The sequence below is a fragment of the Anomaloglossus baeobatrachus genome, chromosome 10 (genome assembly GCF_048569485.1).
Source record: "Anomaloglossus baeobatrachus isolate aAnoBae1 chromosome 10, aAnoBae1.hap1, whole genome shotgun sequence".
Taxonomy (NCBI): Eukaryota; Metazoa; Chordata; class Amphibia; order Anura; family Aromobatidae; genus Anomaloglossus; species Anomaloglossus baeobatrachus.
The window spans coordinates 34,833,126-34,848,275 of NC_134362.1; the positions used below are offsets into that span (position 1 = coordinate 34,833,126).

The following is a 15,150-nucleotide window of genomic DNA, read 5'->3' on the forward strand; positions in this document are numbered from 1 at the left end:
AGGAGGTGGGCGGGATGTTACGTCCCGCTCATCTCTGCCCCTCCGCTTCTATTGGGCAGCCGCTTAGTGACGTCGTTGTGACGCCGCACAAACCGCCCCCCCCCTTAGAAAGGAGGCGGTTCGCCGGCAACAGCGACGTCACTAGGCAGGTAAGTCCGTGTGACGGCTCCTAACGATATTGTGCGCCACGGGCAGCGATTTGCCCGTGTCGCACAAATGACGGGGGCGGGTACGCTCGCTAGCGATATCGCTGCATGTGATGGGGCCTTTAGTCTCCTGGTACCTACCTGTACGCAACCTCAGATCCTCACAAGATCTCCTTCTCTACTCATCTCTCATCTCCTCTTCTCACAATCTCATCCAAGATTTCTCCCGCACCTCCCCAATACTCTAGAATTCTCTATCCCAATATATCAGTCTCTCGCCTACCTTGAAAAGTTTCAAAAGAACCTGAAGACCCACCTCTTCCAACAAGCCTACAACCTGCCAAAACCCTCAGTCCGCTATAGTGCCAAATGACAATCTTTACTCTCACCTACTGTAACCTCACCCATCCCTTGTAGACAGGGAGCCCTCGCGGGCAGGGTCCTCTCTCCTCCTGTAGACTGTGAGCCCTCGCGGGCAGGGTCCTCTCTCCTCCTGTAGACTGTGAGCCCTCGCGGGCAGGGTCCTCTCTCCTCCTGTAGACTGGAAGCCATTGTGGGCAGGGTTCTCTCTCCTCCTCTAGACTGGGAGGCCTCATGGGCAGGGTCCTCTCTCCTCCTGTAGACTGTGAGCCCTGGCGGGCAGGGTCCTCTCTTCTCCTGTAGACTGTGAGCCCTCGCGGGAAGGGTCCTCTTTCCTCCTGTAGACTGTGAACCCTCACGGGCAGGGTCCTCTCTCCTCCTGTAGACTGTGAGCCCTCGCAGGCAGGGTGCTCTCTTCTTCTGTAGCCTGTGAGCCCTCGTGGGCAGGGTCCTCTCTCCTCCTGAAGACTGGGAGCCCTTGTGGGCAGGGTCCTCTCTCCTCCTATAGACTGTGAGCCCTCGTGGGCAAGGTCCGCTCTCCTCCAGTAGACTGGGAGCCCTCATGGGCAAAGTCCTCTCTCCTCCTGTAGACTGTGAGCCCTCGCGGGCAGGGTCCTCTCTCCTCCTTTAGACTGGAAGCCCTCGCGGGCAGAGTTCTTGCTCCCCTTGTAGACTGTGAGCCCTCATGGGCAGGGTCCTCTCTCCTCCTGTAGACTGTGAGCCCTCGCGGGCAGGGTCCTCTCTTCTTCTGTACCAGTCTGTGCCTTGTATTGTTCATGATTATTGCACTTGTCCCTATTATGTATACCCCTTGTCACACGTAAAGCGCCATGGAATAAATGGCGCTATAATAAATAATAATAATAATAATAAAAAATAATAATAATAATAATAATGATGTGGAATTTGGAATAGAATCTTCTACAAAATCCACATTGTATATGCACACAGACTTTTTTGAAAGTTTTCCTAGGTGACATTCCTTCCTGAAAACTCTGTCAATCTGCCTGAAAAAGACTCAGCGCGTACGTAACCAAAGAAAGTCTGTGTGAACTCACCCTATATATAGCCCCGCACTGCACTGTGCATAGGGCCTCATTCACACATCAATGATTATTCTGGTAGTCATCACTTATTTTGTATAGGAATGTCAGCAGTTTTTGCCATCAGTCTCGTCAGTAATCTTCACTGATGAAAAAAGTAAATACATTAAATGATAAATCTTATTTACTGCAATGATAATCACGGGCAGCACACAGATTGCACCCTGATGTCGCCCAGGTTGTGGACTTGTACAAGTAACATTAATCTATGTAGTATTCTAGTGGAAAGAATCGCACTCACCACTGTATCGTGGTGGTCCGCTGGGGTTATGATTAAGACTCGGACGAGTCGAAACGTGTCAATGGTCACTCTGTGTGACATCCGATATTATGGATTACTAAGGATAAAAAGAAGTTATATTTTAATAGAGGATCCAGTTTAGTTTTTCTATGGATTTTTAATATTTGACGTCCCCATGATTCTTTTGGTGGATATGCCATCTGCAGAAAAACACAGATGTGTGAACAGCACCATAGATTATAATGGGTACCTGTTCTACTCGTACATACAATGCACCCTGTAGTGCTGCCATATACATACAATGCACCCTGTAGTGCTGCCATATACATACAATGCACCCTGTAGTGCTGCCATATACATACAATGCACCCTGTAGTGCTGCCATATAGATGCAATACACCCTGTAGTGCTGCCATATACATACAATACACCTTGTAGTGCTGCCATATACATACAATGCCCCCTGTAGTGCTGCCATATACATACAATGCACCCTGTAGTGCTGCCATATACATACAATACACCCTGTAGTGCTGCCATATACATACAATGCCCCCTGTAGTGCTGCCATATACATACAATGCACCCTGTAGTGCTGCCATATACATACAATGCACCCTGTAGTGCTGCCATATACATACAATGCACCCTGTAGTGCTGCCATATAGATGCAATACACCCTGTAGTGCTGCCATATACATACAATACACCTTGTAGTGCTGCCATATACATACAATGCCCCCTGTAGTGCTTCCATATACATACAATGCACCCTGTAGTGCTGCCATATACATGCAATACACCCTGTAGTGCTGCCATATACATACAATGCACCCTGTAGTGCTGCCATATACATACAATGCACCCTGTAGTGCTGCCATATACATGCAATACACCCTGTAGTGCTGCCATATACATACAATACACCCTGTAGTGCTGCCATATACATACAATACACCTTGTAGTGCTGCCATATACATACAATGCACCCTGTAGTGCTGCCATATACATGCAATACACCCTGTAGTGCTGCCATATACATACAATACACCTTGTAGTGCTGCCATATACATACAATGCCCCCTGTAGTGCTGCCATATACATACAATACACCCTGTAGTGCTGCCATATACATACAATGCACCCTGTAGTGCTGCCATATACATACAATGCACCCTGTAGTGCTGCCATATACATACAATACACCTTGTAGTGCTGCCATATACATACAATGCCCCCTGTAGTGCTGCCATATACATACAATGCACCCTGTAGTGCTGCCATATACATACAATACACCCTGTAGTGCTGCCATATACATACAATACACCTTGTAGTGCTGCCATATACATACAATGCCCCCTGTAGTGCTGCCATATACATACAATGCACCCTGTAGTGCTGCCATATACATACAATACACCTTGTAGTGCTGCCATATACATACAATGCCCCCTGTAGTGCTGCCATATACATACAATGCACCCTGTAGTGCTGCCATATACATACAATGCACCCTGTAGTGCTGCCATATACATACAATGCACCCTGTAGTGCTGCCATATACATGCAATACACCTTGTCGTGCTGCCATATACATGCAATACACCCTGTAGTGCTGCCATATACATACAATACACCTTGTAGTGCTGCCATATACATACAATGCCCCCTGTAGTGCTGCCATATACATACAATGCACCCTGTAGTGCTGCCATATACATACAATGCACCCTGTAGTGCTGCCATATACATACAATGCACCCTGTAGTGCTGCCATATACATGCAATACACCCTGTAGTGCTGCCATATACATACAATACACCTTGTAGTGCTGCCATATACATACAATGCCCCCTGTAGTGCTTCCATATACATACAATGCACCCTGTAGTGCTGCCATATACATACAATGCACCCTGTAGTGCTGCCATATACATGCAATACACCCTGTAGTGCTGCCATATACATACAATACACCTTGTAGTGCTGCCATATACATGCAATACACCCTGTAGTGCTGCCATATACATACAATACACCATGTAGTGCTGCCATATACAGTACATACAATGCACCCTGTAGTGCTTTCATATACATACAACGCACCCTGTAGTGCTGTCATATACATACATTGCACAGTGCAGCATATAAAGTAGATACAGTGCCTTGCAAAAGTATTCACCCCCCTTGAATTTTTCAACCTTTTCCCACATTTTAGGCTTCAAACTTAAAGATAAAAATGTTAGTGTTCTGGTGAAGAATCAACAACAAGTGGGACACAATTGTGAAGTTGAACGATATTTATTGCTTATTTTTAAACTTTTTTATAAAAAATAAATAACTGAAAATTGGGGCGTGCAATATTATTCATCCCCTTTAAGTTAATCCTTTGTAGCGTCACCTTTGCTGCGATTAGAGCACAAGTCGCTTGGGGTATGTCTCTACCAGTTTTGCACATGGAGAGGCTGAAATTCTCGCCCATTCTTCCTTTGTAAACAGCTGGAGCTGAGTGAGGTTGGATGGAGGTGTTTGTGAACAGCAGTTTTCAGCTCTTTCCACAGATTCTCGATTGGGTTCAGGTCTGGACTGTGACTTGGCCATTCTAAGACCTGGATACGGTTATTTGTGAACCATTCCATTGTAGATTTTGCTTTATGTTTGGGATCATTGTCTTGTTGGAAGACAAATCTCCGTCCCAGTCTCTGGTCTTTTGCAGACTCCTACAGGTTTTCTTCAAGAATAGTCCTGTATTTGGCTCCATTCATCTTACCATCAATTTTAGCCATCTTCCCTGTCCCCGCTGAAGAAAAAGCAGGCCCAAACCATGATGCTGCCACCACCATGTTTGACAGTGGGGCTGGTGTGTTCAGGGTGATGAGCTGTGTTGTTTTTATGCCAACATATCGTTTGGCATTGTGCCCAAAAAGTTTGATTTTGGTTTCATCTGACTAAAGCATTTTCTTCCACATGTTTGGTGTCTCCCAGGTGGCTTGTGGCAAACTGTAAATGACACTTTTTATGGATATCTTTGAGAAATGGCTTTCTTCTTGCCACTCTTCCATAAAGGCCAGATTTGTGCAGTGTACGACTGATTGTTGTCCTATGGACAGACTCTCCCACCTCAGCTGTAGATCCCTGCAGATCATCCAGAGTGATCATGGGCCTCTTGGCTGCATCTCTGATCAGTCTTCTCCTTGTTTGAGATGACAGTTTGGATGGACGGCCGGGTCTTGGTAGATTTGCAGTGGTATGATCCTCCTTCCATTTCAATATGATCGCTTGCACAGTGCTCCTTGGGATGTTTAAAGTTTTGGAAATCTTTTTGTAACCAAATCCGGCTTTAATCTTTTCCACAACAGTATCACGGACCTGCCTGTTGTGTTCCTTGGTCTTCATGATGCTATTTGCGCTTTACACAGAACACTGAGGCTATCACAGAGCAGGTGCATTTATACGGAGACTTGATTACACACAGGGGATTATATTTATCATCATCAGTCATTTAGGATAACATTGGATCATTCAGAGATCCTCAATCAACTTCTGGAGTGAGTTTGCTGCACTGAAAGTAAAGGGGATGAATAATATTGCACGCCCCGATTTTCAGTTTATTCTTTGTTACAAAACTTTAAAATAAGCAATAAAGTTCGTTCAACTTCACAATTGTGTCCCACTTGTTGTTGATTCTTCACCAGAACATTAACATTTTTATCTTTATGTTTGAAGCCTGAAATGTGCGAAAAGGTTGAAAATTTCAAGGGGGCTGAATACTTTCACAAGGCACTGTATATAAAGTCTATATACCCCTTTTAAAATATGAGGTTTCTGGGTTTTTATCATGAAACAAATACCAAGAAGAAGTAATTTCAGAAATGTTTCCACCATTAATATCCCCCATAAATCTATTGAAAAACTAAATAAAATCTTTATTTATGTAAAAAGGAAAAATAAAGAATTAAAATAATGTGGTTGCATAAATATGCACACCCTTACACTAATACCTTGTTGAAGTTTAAATTTAGGATAGCATTCAGTCTTTTTGGGGCGCAGTCTATCATAGGGCTTGGCTAGAATTTGCTTACCTTTGCCCCCTCCTCCTTGCAGTAGCTCCACCTGTCAGGTTGCAGGGGAATCGCCTGTATACAGCGCCCTCTTCAGGTCACCTACAGATTTTCAAATGGATTCAGGTCTGGGCCATTCCAAAAGTTTGATCTATTGGGCGAGGCCGTTCTTTTGCTGATTTGGAGGTCGCTTAGGGTTGCTGTGCTGAAAGGTGAAATTCCTCTTCAACTTCAACTTTTTAGCAGGGGCCAAAGAGTTTGATACAAAATGAACTGATATTTGAAACTTTTCCTAATTCCATCCACCTTGACTAAAGCTCTATTTACAACTTCCAAAAACAGCCTCAAAGCACAATGCTGCCTCCACCATGCCTCACTGTGGGCATGGTGATCTTTTGATGATGTGCTGCATTAGCTTTGCACCAAACATCACTTTTGGAATAAAAGGCCAAAGAGTCTCATCAAACCATAACACATTTTCCCACAATCTTTTGGCTTTGATGTTTATGTAAGAAGAGGCGCCCATCTTGTCACAATACCCCACAGACCAGACATCGGAAGAATATGGGAGATTGTTGTCATGTGCAGGACACAACTAGTACTTTCTAGAAATCTCTGCAGCTCCTTTAATGTTGCTGTCAGCCTCCTGGATCAATTTTTTTCTTGGATTTTCATCAATTATTGAGGGGCATCCAATTCCAGGTAATGTGTTGTGCAAAATTTTAGCCACTTCGGGGTGACGTCTTCAGTGTCCCATGGTAGACCTAATGCCATAGAAAAAATGTATACGCTTCTCGTGACCAATAACTTTCACTAAGGCGATCCCTTTGCTGTGTTGTCAGCTGTTTATGGATCATGGCTTGTGCTGTGAAACGCAAGTAACGTCAGGAAAATCCTCCTAGAACAGCGAAACTTTACAGTAGGGTGACATTAAAGATGGAGAAGATTCTGAAATTATTCTTCTTGGCATGATTTTTTGTTACATGACAAACACCCAGAATTTTAATAAGGGTGTGTATACTTTCTATAGCCACTATATATTGCACAACACAGGACTGTACATAAATATTGTACAGGACAGGAGTATATGTCTACATTGCACCACTATACAGTAAACGCACCTATAACGCACCAATACCGCACGCCTCTGGCCGCACACCCTCTGTTCCGCGTCAGTATCCCACTCCCCCTTCTTCCCAGTCGATTCCCCCTCGCGCATGCTCAGTAGTTTGGAGCTGTGCGCGCCTGCGCAGTGCTCAGTAGGGTACTGTGCCCCTCAAACATGGCCGAGCTGCAGCGGCCAAGATGCTGAGATTTTCCGTGGGAAGGGAGGATTGCGGGCAGCCATGGCGAGGCTGGCTGACTACTTCATAGTGGTGGGATACGACCATGAGAAGACAGGTATGTGCGGCCTCACAGCGCCGCTGCTTCTGCTGTACTGGCTCTGTGACGTGATGGGGATGCTGCAGCTGCCTGGGTCCCCCCCCACACTTATATATTTGGGATCGTCCCCCCCGTGCATCTTACTGCGGTTGGCACAAACTATGTGTTCAGTTTTGGGGGGAGCCGCAGTTGTTATCCCCGTCCAGCCACTACCCCAGTGTTTTGTAAATTGGGAATGTCTCCCTCCCCTCATGTCACATCCTGAGTGACGCAGGGGGATGTCCTCTCCAGCACAGGGCTGCAGCACGGCTGTCAGATGGCAGCCATCACTAAGGGGGTGTCCCCAAAATCACCCACTGTGCCGGATAAAAAGGATTGCAGTGTGTGCCCACTGAGGCATGGGGTGCAGGGCATGTGCCCACTGAGGCATAGGGTGCAGGGCATGTGCCCACTGAGGCATAGGGTGCAGGGCATGTGCCCACTGAGGCATGGGGTGCAGGGCATGTGCCCACTGAGGCATGGGGTGCAGGGCATGTGCCCACTGAGGCATGGGGTGCAGGGCATGTGCCCACTGAGGCATGGGGTGCAGGGCATGTGCCCACTGAGGCGTGGGGTGCAGGGGATGTGCCCACTGAGGCAAGGGGTGCAGAGGAAGTGCTCACTGAGGCGGGGGGTGCAGGGCATGTGCCCACTGAGGCATGGGGTGCGGGGCATGTGCCCACTGAGGCATGTGGTGCAGGGCATGTGCCCACTGAGGCATGGGGTGCGGGGCATGTGCCCACTGAGGCATAGGGTGCAGGGCATGTGCCCACTGAGGCATGGGGTGCAGGGCATGTGCCCACTGAGGCATGGGGTGCGGGGCATTTGCACACTGAGGCGTGGGGTGCGGGGCATGTGCCCACTGAGGCGTGGGGTGCGGGGCATGTGCCCACTGAGGCGTGGGGTGCGGGGCATGTGCCCACTGAGGCGTGGGGTGCGGGGCATGTGCCCACTGAGGCGTGGGGTGCAGGGCATGTGCCCACTGAGGCGTGGGGTGCAGGGGATGTGCCCACTGAGGCAAGGGGTGCAGAGGAAGTGCTCACTGAGGCGGGGGGTGCAGGGCATGTGCTCACTGAGGCATGGGATGCAGAGGAAGTGCTCACTGAGGCATGGGGTGCAGGGCATGTGCCCACTGAGGCATGGGGTGCAGGGCATGTGCCCACTGAGGCATGGGGTGCAGGGGACGGGCCCACTGAGGCATGGGGTGCGGGGGACGGGCCCACTGAGGCATGGGGTGCGGGGGACGGGCCCACTGAGGCATGGGGTGCAGGGCATGTGCCCACTGAGGCATGGGGTGCAGGGCATGTGCCCACTGAGGCGTGGGGTGCAGGGGATGTGCCCACTGAGGCAAGGGGTGCAGAGGAAGTGCTCACTGAGGCGGGGGGTGCAGGGCATGTGCCCACTGAGGCATGGGGTGCGGGGCATGTGCCCACTGAGGCATGTGGTGCAGGGCATGTGCCCACTGAGGCATGGGGTGCGGGGCATGTGCCCACTGAGGCATAGGGTGCAGGGCATGTGCCCACTGAGGCATGGGGTGCAGGGCATGTGCCCACTGAGGCATGGGGTGCAGGGCATGTGCCCACTGAGGCATGGGGTGCAGGGGACGGGCCCACTGAGGCATGGGGTGCGGGGGACGGGCCCACTGAGGCATGGGGTGCGGGGGACGGGCCCACTGAGGCATGGGGTGCAGGGGACGGGCCCACTGAGGCATGGGGTGCAGGGGACGGGCCCACTGAGGCATGGGGTGCAGGGGACGGGCCCACTGAGGCATGGGGTGCAGGAGACGGGCCCACTGAGGCATGGGGTGCAGGAGACGGGCCCACTGAGGCATGGGGTGCAGGAGACGGGCCCACTGAGCCATGGGGGTGCAGGGGATGTCTGCTGAGCCATGTGGAGAGGGGGGTTCCAGTTTACAGTCTTTGCCCATTCTGTAGAATAGGAGTGTTCTTCCCCGCCCCCTTGGCGCTCTTGTATTGTACTGTGATGGGCTCCACTTAGGGTACCCAGTGCCCCCCCATATTCAGGCACCATCTATGCGGGCACCAGAGTCCTCCTGTCCGTTCATATCTGCAATTTTCCTTTGATGCCGCAGTATCGTCGGATTCACCATAATGATCTGTGCCACTGGCAAAGGCTGGGCCCTGGTTCATTGCCCAAACGTCTGCAGCTCTGCGGTGGGAACTTCTCCCTCATTCTGAAGTGTCTCGCTGATGATTTCTATCAGAAGGCCCCGTGTGCTGCTGGTAAATCACAATCCGGACATTGTGCGTCTTTTGCCTCTGAGGCCATTTCTGCAAAAAATGACAGCAGGCGGTGCAGCCATACTGGTCACTCCGGGTGAAGATCCTCAGTACTGAGTGTTCTCCCTAATATCACTTAATGCCAATGAATGAGGTGTAGGGTGGTAAAATCTTCCATTTAGTTATATTTTTCGGTCTCGTCCTGGGCCAGTATGGCTGCTGGCCCTGACATAGGTCATCCTCCAACGTCCCGTACACCCCGTCCTCCTCTGTTACTGTACACTGGCACTGATGAGCACCTCTATAGGAGCTGATGGCTGTCACCCAGCGTGCCCGGACCCATAAATGTCATTCATCCGTGTCTGTTACTTCCGTGCCTTTGTGTCAGCCAATATGGCAGCTTCCTGTAAGAGGGGGGGATGTATCACAATATGACGTGGAGATTTGCCGTTCAGGGATCTGGACGAGCCGGTGACGTCTGTGGCACCCGGCTTTCCCAGAAACAGATATGGTGGAGAGGAACAGCATGTAACAGTTGTACCCAGTGTAGATAAGGCTCTATCTGCTCACCAGACTGATACATTTTAGCAAACGATCAGGACATATCATTTGGGCCCTGTTCACACTCCATTTCTGCAGTGCGTCAGACGCTGGGGGGTTTCCATTTGCATCCTGTTCTCTAAAAGCTGGGCCATAGACTATAAGGGCCCATGAACAAGTCCATGTCCCTTTCTTGTCGGTCGGGCACAGAAAAGTAACAGAATGTTTCATTCCCAAATGGTTTCCCAGATTGGATACAATTGTGACAAAGCCTCAGCTCTTGCAGGGTATGGACTGGAAGTCGGGGGCCACGGAAATAGCTGAGAGCGTCTGAGCTACCGATTCTGCATCTATCATTTAGCTGGTACATGAAGAAAGTGCCACGTAATGGTACAGTGCACCAGCAGCTCTGACCGGTCATTGTCTGCTGGGGTCTGTGGTGGTCTGAAACCCACCTTCTATCCTCAGAGGCTCAGACTAGTTACATTTTTCATGGATTACATGCAGCCGGATTTGTGTGTGGCTCCAGCCTAAACTGTGTCAAAGCTCAGCAGTCTGAGCCTCTGATGAGATTTCAAGATGAGAACTTCGGACTCCATAGATGCCAGCGGACTATGCAGCCGAGCTGGAATCACTGGACCTAACGGAGGTATAAAGAAGTCGCCACTGACAAGAATAAGGAGAGATGATGTGATTCACTTGGCGGGAGCATTAATTATGGAGATGTAGTTTCTTGGTTGTCATAGAGATCTCACGTCTTCAGTTTTTTTTTTTTTGGCAGGTTGTGAAGTATTAGCTGTAGAGCTCTGATGGGGATGGTGTCATCGATCTGTAGACCTCTGATGGGGATGGTGTCATCGATCTGTAGACCTCTGATGGGGATGGGGTCGTTGAGCTGTAGACCTCTGATGGGGATGGGGTCGTCGAGCTGTAGACCTCTGATGGGGATGGGGTCGTCGAGCTGTAGACCTCTGATGGGGATGGGGTCGTCGATCTGTAGACCTCTGCCGGTGGGGTCATCGATCTGTAGACCTCTGCCGGTGGGGTCATCGATCTGTAGACCTCTGCCGGTGGCGTCGTCGAGTCGTAGACCTCTGGCGTCGTAGACCTCTGGCGTCGTCGAGTCGTAGATCTCTGGCGTCGTCGAGTCGTAGACCTCTGGCGTCGTCGAGTCGTAGACCTCTGGCGTCGTCGAGCCGTAGACCTCTGGCGTCGTCGAGCCGTAGACCTCTGGCGTCGTGGAGCCGTAGACCTCCGACGGTGGCGTTGTTGAGCTGTAGACCTCTGGCGGCTGCGAGCTTCAAACGCCCACGGCGGCAACCTTCAGACGTCCGGCGGCGAGCTGTTGACCTCTGGTGGAAAGAAGTCTAAAGGCCGCTTTACATGCTGCGACATTGCTAGCGATGTCGCTACCGATCACACCCGCCCTCGTTGTTTGTGCGTCACGGACAAATGGCTGCCCGTGGCGCACAATATCGCAGGTACGCGTAACACGTACTTACCTTCCTAGCGACGTCACTGTGGCCGGCGGACAAACTCTTTAAGGGGGTGGTTCGTGCGGCGTCACTGTGACGTCACACAGAGGCCCGCCAATAGAAGCGGAGGGGCGGAGAGCAGCCGCATTCACGTCACCCCCACCTCGTTGCCGGAGGCCGCTGGAACGCTGTTGTTCCTCGTTCCTGGGCTGTCACATGTAGCGATGTGTGCTGCCTCAGGAACAACAAACAACCTGTGTCCAAAATGAGCAACGATATTTGGGAAAGGAACGACGTGTCAACAATCAACGATTTTTTTGTTTGTTTTTCGGATCATTAGCAGTCGCTCATAAGTGTCCTTCGCAACGACGTCGCTAACGAGGCCGGATGTGCGTCACAAATTCCGTGACCCCGGCGATATCTCGTTAGCGATGTCGTTGCGTGTAACGGGGCCTTTAGGGATGTACAATTTCTCGTTGTAAATAGGTTTGTTTTGATTCACGGTAAACACAGACATTGGAAAATTTAACACACCAGCCGATATACACAAAAACCAATCGGATTGTTCAATCTGATTGAACGCTCCTCCGCTTTTGCTTTGCATTAGGCCGGCTTCACACCTTGCGATTAACTCGCACGAGTGCAATGTGAGAAAATGTGATTTTACAGGCACAAGTGTGATTCCAGCCTTAGTATGTATCATTGTCTATAATGTTTTATAAACTTGCCTAATTCTGGAAGTAGAGGTCAGTTCATTTGTATAACACCGGTCTTGCCCTTTATCCTATTTTCCCCCCAATTTTAGAAATCTCGGTTTTCTTTAGATCTTCCAGAAATCTCGTGATGTAGACAAAAAGCAGAAGTTTTTGTGACCACAATGAGGCTTCCGCTTCTTATTAGGGGAACTGTCCGTAACCTCTGACCTGTAACCAGAAATATCTATGTGCTAAATTTATACATGTGACCGTAAATCCATTGCTATTTTACAGACAATTCCTCTAAACTTTAGTTAATCTTTATGGTGATCAATGAAGCAGGTGACTGTTTTCGCTCTGCAATTGGGGGACTAAAATTAGGGTTTGTCTCAAGTTCTTAAATGGTTAAAATTGCAAAGTGCTTGTAGCAGAAGCAATAGGGTAATTGACCTGTTATTAAAAATCCCCGGTTCTCAAAGAACAGAATGATTTTTGATTCTACAGTTTGCTGTTTCTTCCAAGGTTATTGGCCACCTCTAGGCAAGGAACACAGCGCTTACAAGCTGTTTGCTGCAGAGCTTACAAGTGCAGGGCTGATGCCTGATGTTTTTCTGGATCCTTCCTGCTCCAGCCCCCTGCGCTCCTAAAGCAAAGCTGTTTCTGGAACTAACATCTGAGATCGCACAGTTCAGACTAGTCCCGCAACCATGTTGCTTATCTGAACTGCCAGTTTTAGGCAGTGCACCGCCCCTGGCAAGCAGGAAGCCATGGGGTGGTGGAGTGGCACGCTTCTGAAGAAAGAAAATTAGATGGCTCTTTTAATTAGTCCCCCCTTGTGTTGAGTATCCCCCCGTTATTGAATATTGAGAGCTGAAATATTAGTAACTTATATTGTTACAATTTCTTTGTTTTTCTTTGTCATGGATTGCCCATGGGATTCAGATCTGGGGGGAGTTTCCTGCCCATGGACCCAAAATGTCAATGTTTTGTTCACTGAGCCAATTACTTTTGCGTTGTGACTTGGTCTCCATCATGCTGGAAAAAGAGTCATCAGCAGATCGCTCCTGGACAGTTGGGAGAAATCACTCTTGAAGGATGTGCACATCCCATTCTTATTTCATCGCAATGATCTTGAGCAAAATTGTGTGTGAGCCCTCTCCATGGCTGGGAAGCCCCCGCACATGAGTGTGCTGCTCAGGAATCATGGCAGTGCTCACCTTTTGTTCTCCGGACGATCATAGAGATCGTCTATGATCAAAGAATATAATTTTACCCCAGTCCTCTGCAGTCCAATTTCTGTACTCCCTGCAGGATGCCAGTCTGTCCATGACAAGTTTGTTGCAGAAAAGTAGCTTCTTTGTTGCTCTTCACTACACCAATGCGCCTTCACCCCACTGTATGGGAAGATGCACGGACACCTGCCCGTTACCATTTTTGAACAAGCTCTGCACTAGTTTATTTAGGGGCAATGTAGTTGCCTGTAAAGCCCTTTTGATTAAAAAGCACGTGTTCCCTCGGAGGTAACCATGATAACAAGAAGACAATGTTTATAGGAACCAGCCACCTTTTAAAGCAACCAGTTTGTTCTTATCACACTGTCTTGCTGATTGTATTGTATTGTATTAGTTGCCTTGTCCTTGTTAACATTGCATTGTGTCAGTTGCTTTGTCCTGGTTAACATTGCATTATATCAGTTGCCTTGTCCTTGTTAATTTTGCATTGTGGCAGTTGCCTTGCCCTTGTTAACATTGCATTGTATCAGTTGCCTTGTCCTCGTTAACATAACATTGCATTGCATCAGTTACCTAATCCTTGTTAACATTGCATTGTATCAGTTGCCTTGTCCTTGTTAACATTACATTGTATCAGCTGCCTTCTGCTGGTTAACATTGCATTGTATCAGCTGCCTTGTCCTGGTTAACATTGCATTGTATAGCTGCCTTGTCCTTGTTAACACTTTCTTCTGAGCTAATGATGTGATTGAAATTATGTAAGCAAGTCAATTTGTGACTGGTTGAAATTGGATGTAAATGGGGATTTTGTGATGTTTTTTTTTCCTGGAAAAGAAGGATTCGTCTGATTACTCTTCATGACAATCTAAAGTTAATGCAAATTGTCACTATATAAATTGAAGCAGCAAAGATTGTGAAAACCAAAAGTTTTTTCATGGGGTCCTGGGTTCAAATCCCACCAAGCAAATTATTTGCAAGGAGTTTGTATGTTCTCCCCGTCTCCGTGGGTTTTCTCCAACACTACAAAGAAATAGTGATAGGGAATATAGATTGTGAGCCCCGATGGGGACAGTGATGATGCATGTAAAGCTTATTGCTTGAGGTGGTGAGCTATGCTGTACTGACCATAGGTGTTCATAATACAATGATTCAAACAGAGTTTTGCTCTGCAACATTGGAGGTGCTGGACGAATCCAGCCAGCTACAGAGCAGCACTTACAAGCTCTAAAGCAACGAGCTTGGAAGCACTGCCCTCTAATTACAAGTAAATTGCACCATTTTTAAAAGCAATAAGCAAGATTAACCATTTCTGTTAAGCATAATGCTTTCAGGAGACTCAGACGATGAAGGGCAGACGTGAAGATGACAGATTATTTCAACATTTTGGTTTCATGATCGTTTTATAACATTTGGTATTGATGTTTTATAGACTTTTTTTTATGACTATCCAGTAAAATCCAGAGTATATGTTAACATGGAGTTCAGATTAAAGGAATTATTCAAGATTAATCTTCAGTTTTCTACAATAAATGTGTTCTATTTAAAGACAACCTGTTACTCACCCATACGGTATGTAATTTTTTTTAAAGGGAACCTGTCACCACTTTTTCGGCCTATAAGCTGCAGCCACC

General features: G+C 48.2%; 1 protein-coding gene across 1 annotated transcript in view; it reads left to right on the top strand.

Moving 5' to 3' along the window:
* Positions 1 to 7,185: 7,185 nt before the first annotated feature.
* SBF2 (SET binding factor 2) overlaps positions 7,186 to 15,150 on the top strand; it is a 321,660-nt gene continuing 313,695 nt past the window's right edge. Inside the window, exon 1 of the mRNA XM_075325834.1 lies at positions 7,186 to 7,316. Within this exon, the coding sequence (XP_075181949.1) occupies positions 7,262 to 7,316 (55 nt within the window). The 5' untranslated portion in view covers positions 7,186 to 7,261. The remainder of the gene's footprint in view (positions 7,317 to 15,150) is intronic.